Source organism: Cavia porcellus, unplaced genomic scaffold (genome assembly GCF_034190915.1).
Source record: "Cavia porcellus strain 051 isolate PalLab524CR breed Dunkin Hartley unplaced genomic scaffold, mCavPor4.1 scaffold_9, whole genome shotgun sequence".
NCBI classification, from domain to species: Eukaryota; Metazoa; Chordata; class Mammalia; order Rodentia; family Caviidae; genus Cavia; species Cavia porcellus.
The window spans coordinates 75,965,401-75,983,014 of NW_026947492.1; the positions used below are offsets into that span (position 1 = coordinate 75,965,401).

Genomic DNA, 17,614 nt, shown 5'->3' on the forward strand with positions numbered 1-17,614 from the left:
TTTGGTGCTCAAGCTTTCTCCAGTATGGTCGGTGGGAGCGGCTTTTCCATGTATTTTCAGTGTTTTTTAAGCCTATGTAAACACAAAAGACATTCCAGGTTTATCTTCTTTTTTCTGAATCAACCATTTCTCCACAGAGTCTGGGCACCTCCGAATGAAGGCTGATGCTTTGAGTTTCAGGTATATACTATCCTAAATAATTAAGACAATCCTTTGTATTTTCTTCTACTTTTAGTATTTCACTCCCTATATTTAAGATGTGAAATATAAGATATGGATTTTATTATATTACCCCAGATGATTATGCTCATTGATTTGAAATTCTTCCTCTCATTACAGAAATAATGCTTGCTTATCACAGTATTGTGACTCTCCTGGTCATCTGAGAAGGGCTTGGACGTGCAGTCTTCCGCGAGCTGGTCTAACCCTTGTACCTGGTTGACAGCCCTAGTGGAAACGCCTTAGTCTCAACAACACTGCTCTTGTTGGTAGTTCGCTCTGTTCATGGACTTGCTCTGTACGGTCAGTAAGTCTTTTGCCAGTTCTTCTACCTACATATCAACAGCAGTTGTCCTCAATTCTTTTTCTTCCGCCTAAAGGTTATGGTCAATCAGTTTGTTCATTATTCCTAATACTTTAATCCCCTTTGCTCTTTTGACTTCTACTGCTCCAGTTGGCAGAATTTCAATAGTGCCGTACCCAAAAATCTTGGCACAGATGCAACACCAACATACAACCTGAAAGACTGGTACCTTCCCCACTGGGCTCACACCCCAAGAGCTAAGCAAGCGTTCTTCAGTGGGTGACTGTACCTGCGATTCATGGCAAAGGAGATGTCTGTGTCTTCAGAGACTGCTACTCCCTCGTCCACATCTTCATCTGCTCCTCCTCTATTTAATTTCCCCATTTTCACTTATAACAAAACAGAATAAAACATCACTGATTCCGCTTCCTCTGTCCCTTCATGACCAGATTTCTCAAGAGCAATGTGAGCCCATCCTCCATGGTGCTCCTTCCATCACTCGTACTGTTCCAGCCACCAGAGCTTTTGGGTCTCCAGAACATTAAGTTTTGCCTGTCACAGCCCATCTGCTGCTTCCTGTCAAGGACACCTCTTAGACTAGTGCTCTTTTCATGGCTGTTTTTCTTCAGAAAGGTCTTGCCTGAAACAACGGAGTCCTCACTTCTTATCTTATGACTGAGTACCCCACAGACAATACACCAGGAAAATGTTCTCTACAATTCTCAACTGCATGTCCAGTTTTATTGTTTATTTTTTTTTTCAATTTTGATGATTTATCACTAATCTGTAAGCTCCATGTCAGAAGGGTAACCCAGTAATACAATAAACCCAGAGTTATGGCAGTTAGCGTTATGGCAGGCTCATGAAAAGTGTTAACATTCAGAGAACGAGTTCAGGAAACACTGTTGGGTGCATGTATGGGTTTATTCCACTGAATAGCACAGTCTTAGACCTTGTACAATACCTGGAAAACATTCTCAATATCCGGTCCCCTGCCCCCAGTCCTAAGAGTTCAGAGAGATAAGGATGGCAACCAGTCAGGTGAGGGAAAGGCCTCTGGGATCCCTGTTAGAATGCGGGAAGTCATTGGAAGGTTTGAAGCTGAGTTTGATGAGAGCTGACGTAGGCTGTAAAACTGGAATGTGTAAGAAGTTAGGCATTAGCTACCTGCTGCTACTCTAAGTTAATTAAAGTGAAATAAGATCAAATAATTTCAGGGCCTCAGCCTCACGAGTCACATCTCCAGTACTCACTCACCACCTGGTGGTGGCTGCCGTTTTCCAGTACAGATTAGAACATTTCCACCACGCAGAGAGCTGTACTGGACCGTGCTGTGCTGAAAGGCCCAGTGGGGCTGTTCAGGGGAAATGTAGACACCAAGGAGCAAGAGCAGTGGGGAGGCTAGCCCACAAGTTCCGGCAAATACACGGAAGAAATGTTGGCTAGACCATCAGAAGTGAAGGCTGCAGGAAGTGCTATCTGGATGTATTTTGAAGATCCAGCTGATAAAGCTTGATGACAGATTACATGCAAAAAGAGGAGAAGGAAAGAGATTAAAGATGACTTAACTGAAGGAAGAATGGAAGGTTGGGAGAACGTTCATGCATATGAGAGAGACTATGCCTATGAAGAAGACAAGAGGATCCAGGATGGGGAGCGCGGTGTGCAAGGCAATAAAACGAAACCCCGTATCCCAGTGCTGGCTGCATGCATGCATGAATGGAGAAGCAGGACAAGCCACTAAGCGCAACTGCAAACCTTGCGATTCTAGTCACCTTCCTGTTCTTGGGATAAAATACTGACAGCCCCAACATAAAGGAGGAGAGGTTTACTTGGTTCAGTTTCCAGGGGGTTCAGTTCATGGTTGGCTGTCACCATGGCAGAAACGGCATGTCAGAAAGGCATGATGGAAGATATCTGCTCAACTTGTGGTAGCCAGGGAGTAGAAAGAGAAGGAGGAGCCCAGGAAAAATACACCCTCCAGGTCATGTCTCCAGGGACTGCTTTCCACCTGGCCCATAATTAACAGCTATGAACTTACATGATCCCAGGCAATCCAGTGATGAGTTTAGCACCCCAATATCAATCACCATCCAACAGTCCTGCCTTTAAACACAAATGATTTTAAATGTGAGCCATAAAGCCCCTTAAAGAATAGGAAGGAGGAAAAGAAGAAGGTAGGCATATAAGTAATTCCTCTTCATTGGTCAAAACTAAGTTTAGAATATAGTTCCATGTCTAAATTTTCAGGTATTTTTACTTTAATTACACTACCACCAGCTAAGCAGTTAGAAAAAGAATCTCTATTTACAATTATACCATGTCTTTCCCTCTGTGCTGAGCCCTGTATTAATGTACCACTGACTAGCTCATTTTAATAACATGGTTTATATTTCTATAACTATGACTTTTCTTCCAGACTTTAGTCTTGTTAAGTGTTGTTCCATAATTCCTTCTTGTAAGTATGAATTTTCTATTTCTGACGTCTAAGTACTCTGTAGCTCTCTATTTCTCAACCTAAGAATTGTACAGTATTTTTGAACTGTGATATACTTCTACACAGCCTAGCTTCAGATGTTTGTTTTTTCCTCCTGAATCTCGGGGCTAAGAACAAGGCTGTGGTGTAGGATACATTAATTCACCAAATACAGACACCAGAGTCCTAGAGCCAGGCACTTGTACATGAAGAAAGCAAAGCTCTTTTCCCTGAAGATTATAATACTCGAGGGAGAAACATAATCCCAGTGTAATGTGATTACTGTCTGACAGAAGCTGCACCTGAGTCAGGAGCAGTGAGTGGGAAGCACAACTGTACACAACGGAGGAGAATGTGACGGAAGGCCTGTGTAGGCTCACTTCAGCTGGCAAGGAGAGCTGGCAGGGAAAGAGAAACAGAGTGACTTCTAAAACCTTAAGTGTTATTTCCAACCTCTGTTAGTCTTGTCCTATGAGATTCCCTACAAAGGTAACTAATTTTCTCAGAATTCAGTTCATTCAACTTAATCAGTACAAAACTTAGCCAATGTAAAAAAATTACTGTTCATAGTTTGGATAAAAGAGTAAAACTAAAGGCTTGAAATTCCAAGAAGCAAAAAAAAAAAAAAAAAAAAAAGAGTTCTATTTACTACCAACTCTATGCAAACTCATCCAAGATCTAAAATACCTACCGCTAAAGTATACCATTTTACAATGTAACAGAAATGTGAGTTGGCTCAGAAACATCCTGTTATGGTTGAATGTGTCCCTCTAACATTCCAATGTTGCTGGTGTGACAGTGTTAAGGGTAGGGCTTTGTGGAGGTAATGAAGCCATCAGGATTTCTCCCTCCTAAATAGGATTATGGCCCTCATAAAAGAGGATTTATACAGCACTTGGCTACTTTGCTCCTCCACCTTCCGCCATTCGAGGACACAGCATTTCTCCTGCAGAGCACATGGGGACCAGCTGCCCCTCTGGAAGTAGAGTGGAGCCCTGATCAGACCACAAACCTGCCAGTCCCTGATCTTGGACTTTCTGGCCTCCAGAACTGTGAAAAAACACCTTTCTGTTCTTTAGAAACAACCCAATCTCATGTGTTTTGCTATACTAACACAAGCAGACTAAGACAGGCTGCATCACAACAGACCAGAGACTGGGTGCTTAATTATGAGGAGTTTACCTTCTACTGGTTCCGAGCTGTGGAAGCCCCAGACCCAGTGTCAAGAGGGCTGGTTTCCAGCCACCTCGCTGTGTGTACACAGGCTTGTCTGAGAGGCTCCTGGGTGTCCTCCTCTTCAGTAAGGACATCAGTCCCATCAGCTGGGGCTCCACCCTCACCACCTCCTCTAAACCTAAGGCCTGGCAAAGTGCCCCACTCCAAACTCAGACTACACAGCAAGCCTCAAATGGGCCTTCTCATCCATTGTTTTGTGATCTGGATTACTCAGTTTATGATGATGAAACACCAAAACTGTCTTGACAATACTGTGAAACATACCAAGTTTTTATGAAAATTTAAACTGTATCTTTTAACATTTTACAAATGCAAATCTGTCAATAATTTAAAATTAATTATTGCAAATTTCAAATGAACTTTAGTTTTATTTGCTGTAAAAATCTACATGTTGTCAATAGCACCTTTAGAAATTATGAAATTATATATATTTATTTTCACATATGATAGTGGGATACAGCTATATACTCTAGCCTTAATTATAGGAAATACAACTATAAAGCTTAGCTTTATTGTTTTATAAATGAACCAGTAAAGTTCATTTTAGTGAAATGAGCATACACTTTTCATAAATTAAAATAAATCTCACATGGTAAAGTACCCATTTTCAAAATTAATTTAATTACATGCTTAAAGTTTAATTACATTTAATTAAGCATTTAAGTTTAATATGAAATAAATGAATTATCAGTTAACTAGTATGAAATGAAATACTGTCTTGATAATTAAAATCTATAAATTTCCCATTCTGTACAAAACTTCTAGTTTTCAAAAAACACTCAGAAAATATGTTTTAGAGACCCCTGCATCCAGGCTTCTGGCAACCCAGGGGGTCATTCCCCGCACCTGCTGGTCAGGCTGTACCCTGAATTCAGGGTGGCCGCAGGCCTCTGGGGTACAGGTTCTGGGCACCTGGGTTTAGGCAACCAGGGAGCGTTCTTTGGCCTTTCTGATCTTAAGCTTCCTATCAAATGAGAGAATGCCACTTCTTCTGAGGCTTGGGGGAAAATTAACTATGTTCAAGGTGAAAAGCCTGGAATGGTAACCCACCTGCAGTAGGTATGCAAGCAACTACAGTTAATCTCTTCCTTGGCTTAGTTGTTGGATGCTAAAATAAAAACCTTGTACTTTTTGTCCTAAGAAAAGTTCTATAGCCCCAAACACATTTCCTAAATGGCACACGTTCCCTTCCCGGGGTGCTGGGCCAGCCCGGGTCCTTGCTCTGCCCAAGGGTCCTCCTTTCCCCGCCAGCCACCAGCCTGGTCACGCTACCTTTCCCGGAGCTGAGACTGGGGGAGCCAGCTCTGCATTGGCCCTGCCACCACTGCGTGAGGAGTTTGGGAAAAGCTGTTTGCGTGTACTTCCCACGGCAGCAGGTAAGCCTGGTTCACTGTGCGGCGGCAGTTAGGTGCTAGCATAGGCAGTGCAATGGTGTAAAATTAACCACAACTGCCCACGTGGTAGACGAGGCAGCATTTCCCCTGACCCTCAGCTCCAATTTTGTCACACGAGGATATTTTCACTGAATCTGAGGATCTTCTCATGATTTGCAGGCGGGGGAACTTTTAGCATCGGAACACAGCTTTTCCTTCCTCCGCCAGGGCTCTCTTCACAATGCAGAAGGTGAAAGCGAGAGGCGCCCAACCTTTGAAGCCCCAAGCCGAGAGAGAGCCTGGACAGCCTAACCCTGGCTCAGTGAGGAAGTAGTGGAGCCCCGAACCGCTGCTGTCAGCCAACAGCTCTGGAGAGGTGCAGCCTGCCTCTTCAGGGTAAACGCGGGGTTCCAGGGTGCAGCTGGCAGCTTCTCCTGCTGGGAGGACAGGAGCGGGGCTCTGAGAGGTGCCTCCAGACGCAGACCCCAACGCAGAGGAGAAAGGCTGCAGGAGCACAATGCCTAAGAACCCGGGGAGGGTCTGCACGGAGCCCTCGGCCTACTTTCCGAGAGGACACTGCGGTTTTCCAGGCTCAGTTCACAACTTCCTGTGCACTAAATCTTCATGTAATAACTCATTTCACCTCGAAAGTAATAGTTTTATAGTGCTAAAGATAACCAAAGCTACAACTGTATTCTACAGCTTACTGTAACAGGAATTGAAATTAAATATTAACATTCTATAAATTATTCAGCACCAAGTCCTGTATTTGTCAGTGCCCCATTTTACTGAAGTTATTAACAGGATAAATGGATTTGGGTTGTTTTAACATTTAAACCCTTCCTTGTAAAATCCAAACTCTAAATCCTCTCCTCACCTAAAACTATACAGACTGTTTTATTTACAGCATAACTAAACAGTCTTGGGAAAGCATGCACTTACTGTTCCAGAGTGCACCTTCCCTGCTATTATTGTCAAGAAGCACTCGGTCAGTATTTGCGTGTTGAAGGACGCTGACTGAGAACTGGTTCATAGCTTTTGGGAAAGTGAATCCAGAGGCCATAAATAGCCTGGTATCTAGAGTTTTCAGGCTGTAAATTAAGGCAACCGTGCTCTAGCAGTTCAGGACCACAACAAGCAGGAGAACACCAAGGTGAGGGCGAGGAGGAGGCAACAACAGGCACAGAATTAATATGAGGTCTCTGTATAATTATGACTACACATTGTCATAATGAGGCTGACTATCAGGGTACGTGAGCTTAGATATGTACTCTTTCAAAAGCTGTGGGAAACACGCATTCTAACCAGAATCCACATTTAAACCAAACTTACCCAGGTTCCAGGGCGAGCGGTGAAGGCATGTTGTCTGGAAGAAAGAAGCCGTGCCATTTTGCAGTCTGCAGGAGCTCCTGTGGGATCTTTTTTGATACATCATAATAATGACCAAATCTTGAAGACAACACTGGTCCAACCTGCTGAAACCATCCACATTGGTTATTTAAGAAAATTATTTTTCACTACAATTTCATCTTATAGTCAGCAAAACAATGACATATACTTATGTACCTAAATACATAAATGTTTATTGCCAAATTTAATAAGCATTAAGACTTTTTACTATACTGTATATCTTAAAGAGTAATTTAAGACTAATAAAGAATATATAATTCTTACTTAATGTTTAAGATCCCAGGTTGTTTTGCTTTGTTTTTTTGGTACCGAGGATTGAACTCATGACCTCGCACTTGCCAGGCAGGCACTTAACACCGCTGAGCTAAATCCCTGGCCCAAAAAAAAATTAAATAGGCAATTACTAGGAACTAAATGAAAACTAATCAAAATTAACTCACTAGTGAGAGGACCACCCCCAAAGCCAGATATTTAAATTACTGAGTATAATTTTAAAATAAAATGTTCACAAGATAAAGCACATGTATGTTCAGTATTTCTTACAGGCTTTCAAAGTAAGCTTAGGGAGTTCAAGACCAGTCTGAACTACATAGTGAGACCCTGTGTCAAAAAAAAAAAAAAAAAAAAAATCAAATCAAATTAAGCTTAGGGCATAAAAGGCACTATATTACTCTGAGCAAGGACACTGTACTTGGTAGAGCAGCACAATGTATATTAACTATACAGACCAATTGACATTTGGCAGACTCAACTAGTTTATTGATAATTCCTGATTTGTAGTTCTATTAATAACTTCTCTAGCAAATTATCTTTTTCCTAAGAAACTGTAATACCTACTAACAGTGTATTTATATAGGATATAAAATTCTAATTATTTTATTGCTTTGAATGGGCTCTGGTCTGTGTTTTCATGCCACACATTAGAAAAAAAATACACACACATGTTTATGCACACACACACACACACACACACACACACACACACTTCTCTACCCAAAGTTGAAATGTTAACAAATTCCACCTGGACATAGCTTCTAGTAAAAGCTCTGACCTAATCTTATATAATTTCCATTGTCCTAAATGCTAAAAAAGAGGCAAATTTCAAAACATTGAAAAAAAACTAGATAATCTCTTCAGAAACAGAAGAACTATATATGGTGAATTCTTATCTTACATCTTACTAAATGAGTTTTTAAACTTAGATAAAAACAAAAATTTGCTTGATATTAGATATCTGCATTCAACACTCAAAAATTTCTATTTGTAAATTAAATGGCTATACCCATCAAATTATATAGTAAAATGGGATAAAGTACTTCTACAAGAAGCATTTTCTCGGATTTGACATTTATTTTCCTAATAAAATAACTGTTCATCTCTCCATAAGATGCTATTCATTTTCATTAATGCAAGAGATCAGTTGGCTTCCATCTAATCTTTCCAATGTGATATTACATACAGAGCTATAGATCCCAAAGTATGATTTATCCACCTACTATGAAAGTACTGACAAATAAATTATATGCCTGAAAATACATTTCATATAAACAGGGTGCAAAGTTTTTAAATGTAGTTATTAGTCTAAAACAAGGTTTTAGCATTAGTCCTAAACAAGGTCTGTTCTTTGGCCTATAATCTATTCCTTATCCGGATTACGGTTCAGAATGTTTTCACTGCAGTCTCTGCCGGGAGCTCATCTTTTTATTGTGTGAGCCCAAGCCCCCTCAACGTTTTAGAAAGGCCTTGACTAACTGAACTTTGATCTGATGTCTTCATTGAGAAAAACACCAGGTCGCCCATTTCAGATGCAAATCCCCCAGAGGCCCAATAGAATTTAGTAAAGACAGCAAAAAGAGAAGAAACCAGAAGTTTCCAGGATCCTCTTTGAGAACCCTGGGGCACACTGGTGTCCCTAATCCACGCAGCAGCATGGATTACGGTAGGTGATAACCTTTCCTGATTCAAAGGCTAAGCAGACTGCCTACAAACTGGGTGGAGACTCGGATTTGGCCATAATGAAACACCATGCAATAAAAGCCTAGTCTGCGTCAGAGCCTTCTCAAAGAGCCTCAATGTAGCCCATTCCCAGGCCTGGCAGGGAAGCTTGCAAAAGCCTACCTGAATCAAACAAGCATGAATAATCTATTTTAGCAGACTGGCCATGGGGAGTGGGAAAGAAAGAGAGACTTTCTACTTCTTTTAAGTTTGAGTTAATAAATTTATTACTGGGCTGAAGGTTCTCGAAGCCCTGTCGAAGCCCTGTGCACTCACAGAAATATGCTAAATTGCCAAGAAGAGAAGTATGCTTTTTAAGTCGCCGTCTCTACTAATGTTTCTAATTACAATATTAATGTGATTGAAATCTCAGATTTGGGATGAATCAAGGCAGAAAATTGATTTCATGCTGTGACAGTTTACATATATATGACACAAATAATTCATTAAAATGTAAAAATGAAATTGGGAGCTTTTCTCATTATAATTGTTATCAAATTATTTAGAAATTAAGATTCAACATGACAGTTTAACAGTATTCACAAGGTAGACATAAAATTTTGTTACTACTTAAAGGCTAATTTTTCAACTATAAATGAAAACAAATATATTCTTACATGAAAAACAAGTTCGCAGGTTTTCTTCTACCCAACACACATGGTATTAACATACAATCAAGATATCAGAAACATAGAAATCTTTTGAGGTCCAAAACTATAAAACAAACACTCAAACATTTTCTCTAAAAAAGACAGCTAAATGTTACAAATAATAATAAGTATTCATAAAATACTATGAGCAACTTCATAAAAAACATGCATTAAAAATATCAAACCATCACCAATAACCAGTTTACGTAGTCTATTAAGAACATGTTACTTTAGTTTTGTATTTTAGGAACTTCTATTTCACACCCATAAATTACCTTTTAATTTTGCCTCCCATTGAGGAATACAATGGAATAGTAAAAATTTACTGTTCTAAAAGAAAATGAACTCTTACAGAGGTAGAAAAGGAAAACAGAGCAATAAAAAATAACATACCCTCTCCTCAGGATGTTAGTTAGAAGTGAACCTTTCAAAAGAACTGTGTCACAAGTAAACAGCCTAAAGAAGACCTTTTCTTACCATTTGTCCACATTTCTTGATTCTCAGTAGGGCATAAAGGAAAGCAAGAATCCAAAGAGCCGCTAAACCACTTTTAGTCTCAGCTCAGTCAGCCAAACTGGAGCCAGTAATTATTTCATTAGGCTGTTGTGAGAATCTAGTGCAATACTGGCAGTGGACATTCTGTAATTGTAAGGCACTGTTGAAATGCTATTAATTATTATGATCATGTCATGATTCACCAGAGGATCAGAAGATCCATCACTGTCCTTTGTAATTAATTGTCTTATGGAAAAATGACATTTCTTGGTCATCTATACATGCAGACGTCTGTCACAAGAATGTGGGGCTGAACCTTAAGACAGAAAGCCAAAGTGTAATAAGAATTTAATATCATGAAGACCCAACACTGCCACGAAATTTGCAGCCACAGCAGGCCATGGTAACAGAGCACCACCACACTGTAGAAGTTAAATTTCAGAACACACCATAGGTTATGGCGTGTTGATCAGACAGCAGAGAAGAGTCAGGGTCACTCTGGAAAGAGAATCAGCATCACATGGCCAGGGCAAGGAGCTTTTTAAGACTGCAGACACGCCAAGCTAGAAGACTCATGGATTTATTTAACTATGCTACTGGTTTACATGTGCACATTTTTGCCTTTTTTACATCTCCTCAGTGGGAATACAACTGTATTCTCAAGACCTGGAGACAGTTTACACCAAAGGGCAACATATCTGGGCTTAGCCTACTTAATTAAACTATAATCATGTTAATTGCAAGTAAAGTAATAGAAAACCCAGCTTTTGCTTTTGTTTGGTTTTGTTATAAACTGGAATTAGCAGGGCTATTATGTTGTCCAACGGCTCAGCATTTGTCTAGCATGCATGAGGCTCTAGGTCTGATCCCCATCACCACAAACTAAACTGGAAATCACAGTGAGTAGAAATCTCAAAGTAGATGATGATGAGTGAGGACCAAAGCTATCAGTTTTCGTAAAATATTACACGTCAAATCAGCACAGAGCTGAGGATGTATCTCAGCAGTACAGCACCTGCTTAACATGTGCAAAGCCTAGGGTCTGATCCACAGCACTGCAAACAATAAAATAAAATAATCACAAAGGGCAAATATACATGCTGGAGACATTTCCAAGAAAAACAAAAAAGCCAAAAGATACTGCTCTCTTTATCAATAGTACTCACTTATTGATAAAATAAACTTAAGCTTGACCATTAAATATAAAGTCAGATAAGCTACTATTTTATTTGTGTTATTTATTAATGCAACTCAACTCAGTTTAATCTTTAACTTCCATTTGTACAATCCATTCATTCATACAACCAAGTGATATTGAGCACTCACTAAATGCCAGTAAAATGAAGCAGTTAAAATCTTTTTATCTTCCCGATAAAAAGATTTTTATTTTATCTCTATATCTTTAATTTTATCTTTTTATCTTCTCCTTCTAGTGGAAGGAGACAGATGACAAATAAGAAAATATATCATCACTAGCTGCCATGGCCTTCCATGGCTTGAAAGAAAACAAAGCATGGCATGAGATGACAGGACAGAGTGAGGGAAGCCACCCTGGTGCAGTGACATACCAGCGAACACGTGGGAAGACAGGAGCCTAAGTGATTCAAAGGTCACTGTAAAAAGCACACAAAAAAAGCCTTCAAGCTTTAGACTTTGAAACTGATCACTGAGCATCACTTGCTGATATTCAGCCTTATGGAAGATAACTCCAGAAGTAAGGCACGAACGGGGCACTATATTCTCAACGACAGAATGGAATTAGTACTCTCGGATACTCGAGTGTTATCCAAAGTTGTAAATTGCTTTAGGAGATTTCATAGCAAGCAGTGAGAGTGAAGGCTAAAGACTTTGGAGGACTACTTGGGCGACTCTCCTGGAATAAACAGCCATCGCCTCCACTGGAGCTGAACCTGCCCTGTCTGCATGTACATCATGATATGTACGGAGCAGGCCGGGCCATTTCCTCTTACCTTCAGTCTGCTCTAACCAGTGTAAATAGGGCTGGCTGAGGAGCTGATGCGTAATCTTTGAAGCCAGGCGACAGTGGCTGTTTCCCAGCCCTGTGACTCCCACCAAAACATGGTTGAGCCAAGGGAGATGAAGAGCCACTGCTCCAGGGCTGTCAACTGGGTTTGATCCTTGAGTAAAGGGGCTTTGACTTCCCAGGACAGAAAAATTTGCACATCAGAACTGAATCACTGGCTCCCAAAACATCAAATGCTACCTCAACTGTGTTATGCAGATTGGTCTTCCTGCACATCCTTTTCTCTGCATATTGCAGAGGTGCTTTAAGCTTCCTACTAGCCCAGCTCACAGGACTCATGTACTTCCCACCATTCTCAGTCACTCATCAAGCCACTCCCTTCTTCACAAATTAGGAAAAGTCAGGCCCTGGGTCAAGGCCTTTGCTCTATGAACCTTCATCCTGGCTGGACTCTGGACCCTTGGCTCCTGATAATTATAAATATGTCTTGGTGTCTCTATTCTTGCCATGGGTTACACTGAAAGTAGCAGATTAGAATTAACTCGCTAAAATTCCAGCAATTTTTTTTCCATGGGATTTCTAGTATAAACTTCCTGGACCACAACAAGGATGAGAAAGGGCTCTCTATAACCAACTAAAGGACCAGCCCTGAGATGGGAGTGAAAGAGAAGCTGAGGAAACACATGCTATAGAATCAAAACCTGCAGGCCTGGGGAGCGTAGGAAGACCTACGTGTCTCTGACTTTTAAAAGCAGTTTAAAAGGGCGGGGGACATGGCACAAGGCAGAGTGCTTGCCCAGCACTGCTGAGGGCTGGGTGAGTACAGTGCTGTGGAAAAGCAGCAGCAATGACAACCGGCAAACAGAGCCCTGGCAAAGTCCCCACCTTCAGCAGACAGACTTAACTGAACTAAAGCCCTGCGGGCTTCCAGAGCTTTCCCTCATTTCCATCTCTTTGACAGGTGTGGTAACTGGGTTTCAAAGCCACCACTTAACTGAATACTTACAGGGAGCCACATGGATATAAACAGCTTATCCATTCCTTTATGGTTGATGGCAACCCTGGAATAAAGGATTCTATATGGAAATTAGGGAAGAAATGGAAAAATCTATTTTGATAAAAAATTATCACTTTATTTGTAAGGAATATGCCATCTCAATAAAACACTGTAAGCGAAATACCTGATTCTTTAAACAGGCAAATAGCCTTCGTATTGCATTTACAGAACACCAGGCGCACAGCCAGTCTAGGAAAGGACAATCAGTGCACTTGCAAGGCTGATACACAGCCTGTGGTGACTTGCCTCCATCTTGGGTAATAACTGGTACCGCCAAGCTATTTTCATCTTCATGTGAGAGTCTGGTGTCTTATCATTACATCCATCTTCATCAAATTCCTTTTTGTAACTATCATCAAGTAATGGTGCAGGGAGTTCCTAAGAAAACAGAATAAAACATTACTGAGCATCTGTGATAACATGACAACTTTTCAAATCACAATATTAGCAAATCTACAACTTTCCAATGTATTAAAAATTGATGCCTTAATATATATTTAAGCACAACTCGATGACAATATAGACATTTCTAAAACAGAAAAAGGGTATAATGTCAATGAGAGACTTAATACATTAGTAATGAACTAGAATTTGAAACTATTTGGGTTTCTATATTACAAAAATCAATTGCTATTCCAGTAAAAGGCCAAGCACATTTTTCAGAAAATGTATTCTAAAGCAAGTCTGGAATTAGCATTTACATATTACATATAAATGTTATTTTTCTCACAGGGTAAAAATAAAGCACACATACAATCTATTTACTGGTTTGTAATTCTAGAATTCAAAAAGCTCATTCACTGAAATAATGGGTAAAGTAACAAGAACAAAAGACACTCATTTTACTGATAGTGAATATTAGTTTTGCACCTGTAAACTTGTATCTCTTCCTTAACACTGAAAACAGAATTTAAAATCTGATTAAATAAAGAGACACAGAATCCCAATTTACTAATTTAGGAAGGTGACCTAAATGACTAACTTTTGTTTTTTGTAGATAGGTACCATAGAATTTTTAAAAAACAAAACAAATTTTCTAAAGAAGAAAAATATATGAAATAGTTTTTATTAGACTAAGAAAGATGATTTAGGGCTTTGGTAACCATAATCTCATAAACAGCAATTTTCACTTTTCAAGATTAATTTTATGTTTAGACTCATATTGCTGAAAAATAAATTCTCATATATTTTGGTCACTTCCTGAAAGACCTCAGAGTGAGTTCATGTTATTTTTTGTTTTTTGTTTTTTTGAGACAGAGTCTCTAGACTGGCCCTGAGCTCACTATGAAGGCCAGGTTGGCCTCGAAGTCTTCCTCTCCTCCCCGTGCTGGGGTTATAGGCATGAACCACCACACGCAGGGCATTCCTGTTGTCATTCACACCAGTATTAGAATCTAGTTCTATCATTTAAGCTCTGAATCATTCTGACTAAATCAGTAGTATCTTAGAATATAAAGTAATTTATCTTTCTTACGGAAATAAAATAAACACCTGTAAATTTACATAGTGTAATACAGCACCATGTTATGGGCCAAACCCACAACCAGAATGCCTGACTTTCCATGAGTAGCCATGCCTGGGTTTCCCGCCCCACCTAACAGAACTTTCTATCTCCATTCATCTCTGAAAAATAATGCCTACCTTGGTACGCTGCCATAAGAAGGAAATGTTAAAACTGTAAAATGCCCATAAAGGTACTTGCTGCATACTAAGCATCCAATAAATGTTGGACCATAAGAAGTTAATCAAAAATTTTTAAAAAAGAAGTTAATCAAATCCTTTTACTCTGAATCATAAGTTTTAAGTCATTAGCATTACGGAACAGTTAGTACAAAATACTAGACTCATGTATTTTTCAAATGCAGGCACATGTAATAATAGTTATGACAAAGGTTATCCAAACTAAAAATTAACTTTTCAACAGGGATGGGAAAAAAATCTACTTTAAAATTTATATCACATTATTTCCCACTGTTTAAAATATGCAAATTAAAAGAAAACATTGCTAAATTAATGCATACAGAAATGAATAGAATAAAAAATAGTGCTATCCAGGTACGGTGATGCACGCCTGTAGTCCTAGCTCCTTGAGAGGCTGAGGCAGGAGGATTCCAAGTTTGAGGCTAGCCTGGGCAACTCAGAGATCCCCTGCCAAAATAAAACTGAGAAAGGGGCATGGATGTAGCTCTGTAGTAGAGCCCTTGGCAACCATATATTCAATCCCTGCCACCACACACACACACATACACACACAACCCTAAGATAAAATAGTATAGTAATACTAATATAGTAACACATCTAAATGAGATTTTTCCATTTATATTATTATGTCAGTGCGTATTCCTACAGTACACATTTCATCAGTTTAAAACCTTTTCATGTGTTATAAAAATTATACTGATCTTAATGTCAGTATTGCTGAAACAGACAATTTTTATAAAGCTACAGGTGAAAACATTCAAAAGATACACAGAAACTACAATCCAACAATTAAGATCCATTTAATGTATGTTTTCTTAAATTCAGTGGGTTTTTTCTTTTTAGCATATTCAGAATTATGTCAGTTATCACCACTGAACTGCAGAAAATTTTCCCGACTCTGCAAAGAAACCCCACACCCATTTAATACTTCCCAGGCCCTTGCCTATGGCCACCACTAATCTGCTTTTCTCTTGATGAATTCGGCCCCTTCGAACATTTTATGTAAGTGGGATCAGAGAGTATGTGACTGCTTTTTACTTCGTTTACACAGCATGCTTCCACCACGTACAGATGCTGTAACGTGTACCAGTGCTCCCTTCTTTTCCCTGTCACACAGTGTCCTACTGCGTAGGTCCACATTTTGTTCATCTCACTGCCGACGGACATAGGAACAGTTTCCATCTTTTGGCTACTATGCCTAACACCTCAGTGCACATCCACGTACTTTTTTTGGTATGTCTTTTCAATTCTTTTGGGTCTCAGGAAGCAGAATTGCCTGTCACAGGGTAGCTCTATGTTAACATGTTAAAGAAGCATCAAAATGTTTTCTATAATGGCTATATTGTTCTATGGTCTGACCAACAAAGCAGGAGGATTCCAGTTTTTTAACCTCCTTGCCAATGCTTAACCTTCTACTTTTTAAAAACAGCAACCACCTTACTAGGCATGGAGTGGAGTGGATCTCAGCGTAACTGGGCTTTCCATTCGTCAAATGACAGTGATACAGAGGTACTTTCCATGGGCAGATTTGGCTGCTGTGTCTTTCTTGGATAGTACCGCATGGCGCCCTCTCCCTGCCTTTAAGTCCAGTTGTTTCCTTTCATGCCGCGGCCTGCATCACGCTGGTGTACTAGACATTACCAGATGCACAGCTAGCAAATAACACTTCTGCTCTCCCTGGGTTGTTCTTTCACGCTCAAGGCAATACCCCCTCAGGCACAAAAGTTTTTAATTTGATGAAGCCCAATCAATTTGTTCTTTCTTCTGGGGTTTTTGCTTTTGGTGCCATACAGAAAAACTGTTTGCCTAATTCATGGTTGGGAAGATGTATACCTATGTTTTCTTTATGAATCTTAGTTCTTACATTTAGGTCTGTGATGCATTCCAGCTGCACTTCCATATAGAGTGTGAGGCAACAGTTGTAACTTTTTATAAGACTACATCATCAGTCATGTTGAAATTATTACTTACACAGTCTATTTACTGTGAGCTAACTTCTGGCCAGGTTTGGAGGTTGTAACGGTGAATACACTAATTAACAGTAAGATGGGCACACAGAGCGCTCACCCTGGGCCAGACCCTTCCTCAGTGCTCCAGACAGGTCAGCGCCCTGTCCACAGCAAGCCTGCCTATGGCAAGCCCGGGAAGCAGCAGCTCAGCCTGTCCACTAGTTACCTGCCCCAGGCCACGAAATATTCAAGATGAATCTGGGCCACAGGGATGCCAGTTCCTATGTGTATGTGTTCTTTTTTGTTGAGACAGGGTCTCACCATGCAGTTCAGGTAGCCTTCAACTCACAATATACCACTGGCTGGCCTCAAAGGGGGCGATCCTCCTACCTCAGCTTCCGGAGTGCTGGGATTCCACGTATGCACCACCATGCCCAGTTCTGTGTGTCTGTGTGTGGTTGGTTGTTTGTTTTTGTCTTTCTGGGAGAGGGTCTCACTATGCAGTTCAGGCTGACCTTGAGCTCATTTTGTAGCCCAGACTGGATTCGAATTCACACATAGTCCTCCTCCCTCATCCTTCTAAGGTGCATGTATATTTTTAACTACAGACTACACTGCCTCTACTAGAAGTTTTCACTGTATCTGGGGTTGGAGGCACAGTTAACAGTTATCAAACAGATCACATGACAATAAATGCAAACATCTGGGAAAGGCAAGAAGACACAAGCTCTATTTTTATAAATGTAATCAAGGACTGTCTCTTTG

At 40.1% G+C, this 17,614-nt stretch overlaps 1 protein-coding gene across 9 annotated transcripts in view; it reads right to left on the bottom strand.

Annotated features, from left to right (window-relative positions):
- The window catches only part of Elp4 (elongator acetyltransferase complex subunit 4), a 195,056-nt gene that overhangs the window by 121,894 nt on the left and 55,548 nt on the right, over positions 1–17,614 (bottom strand). For 7 of the 9 annotated variants that reach the window (XM_063256731.1, XM_063256727.1, XM_063256726.1 and 4 more), the window contains 2 exons: positions 13,446–13,577; positions 6,941–7,083 (listed from right to left, as the gene is read on the bottom strand). In XM_063256731.1, coding sequence (XP_063112801.1) covers positions 6,941–7,083; positions 13,446–13,577 — 275 coding nt within the window. The remainder of the gene's footprint in view (positions 1–6,940; positions 7,084–13,445; positions 13,578–17,614) is intronic. The other 2 variants (XM_013146774.3, XM_003464482.5) reach the window with 1 other exon arrangement.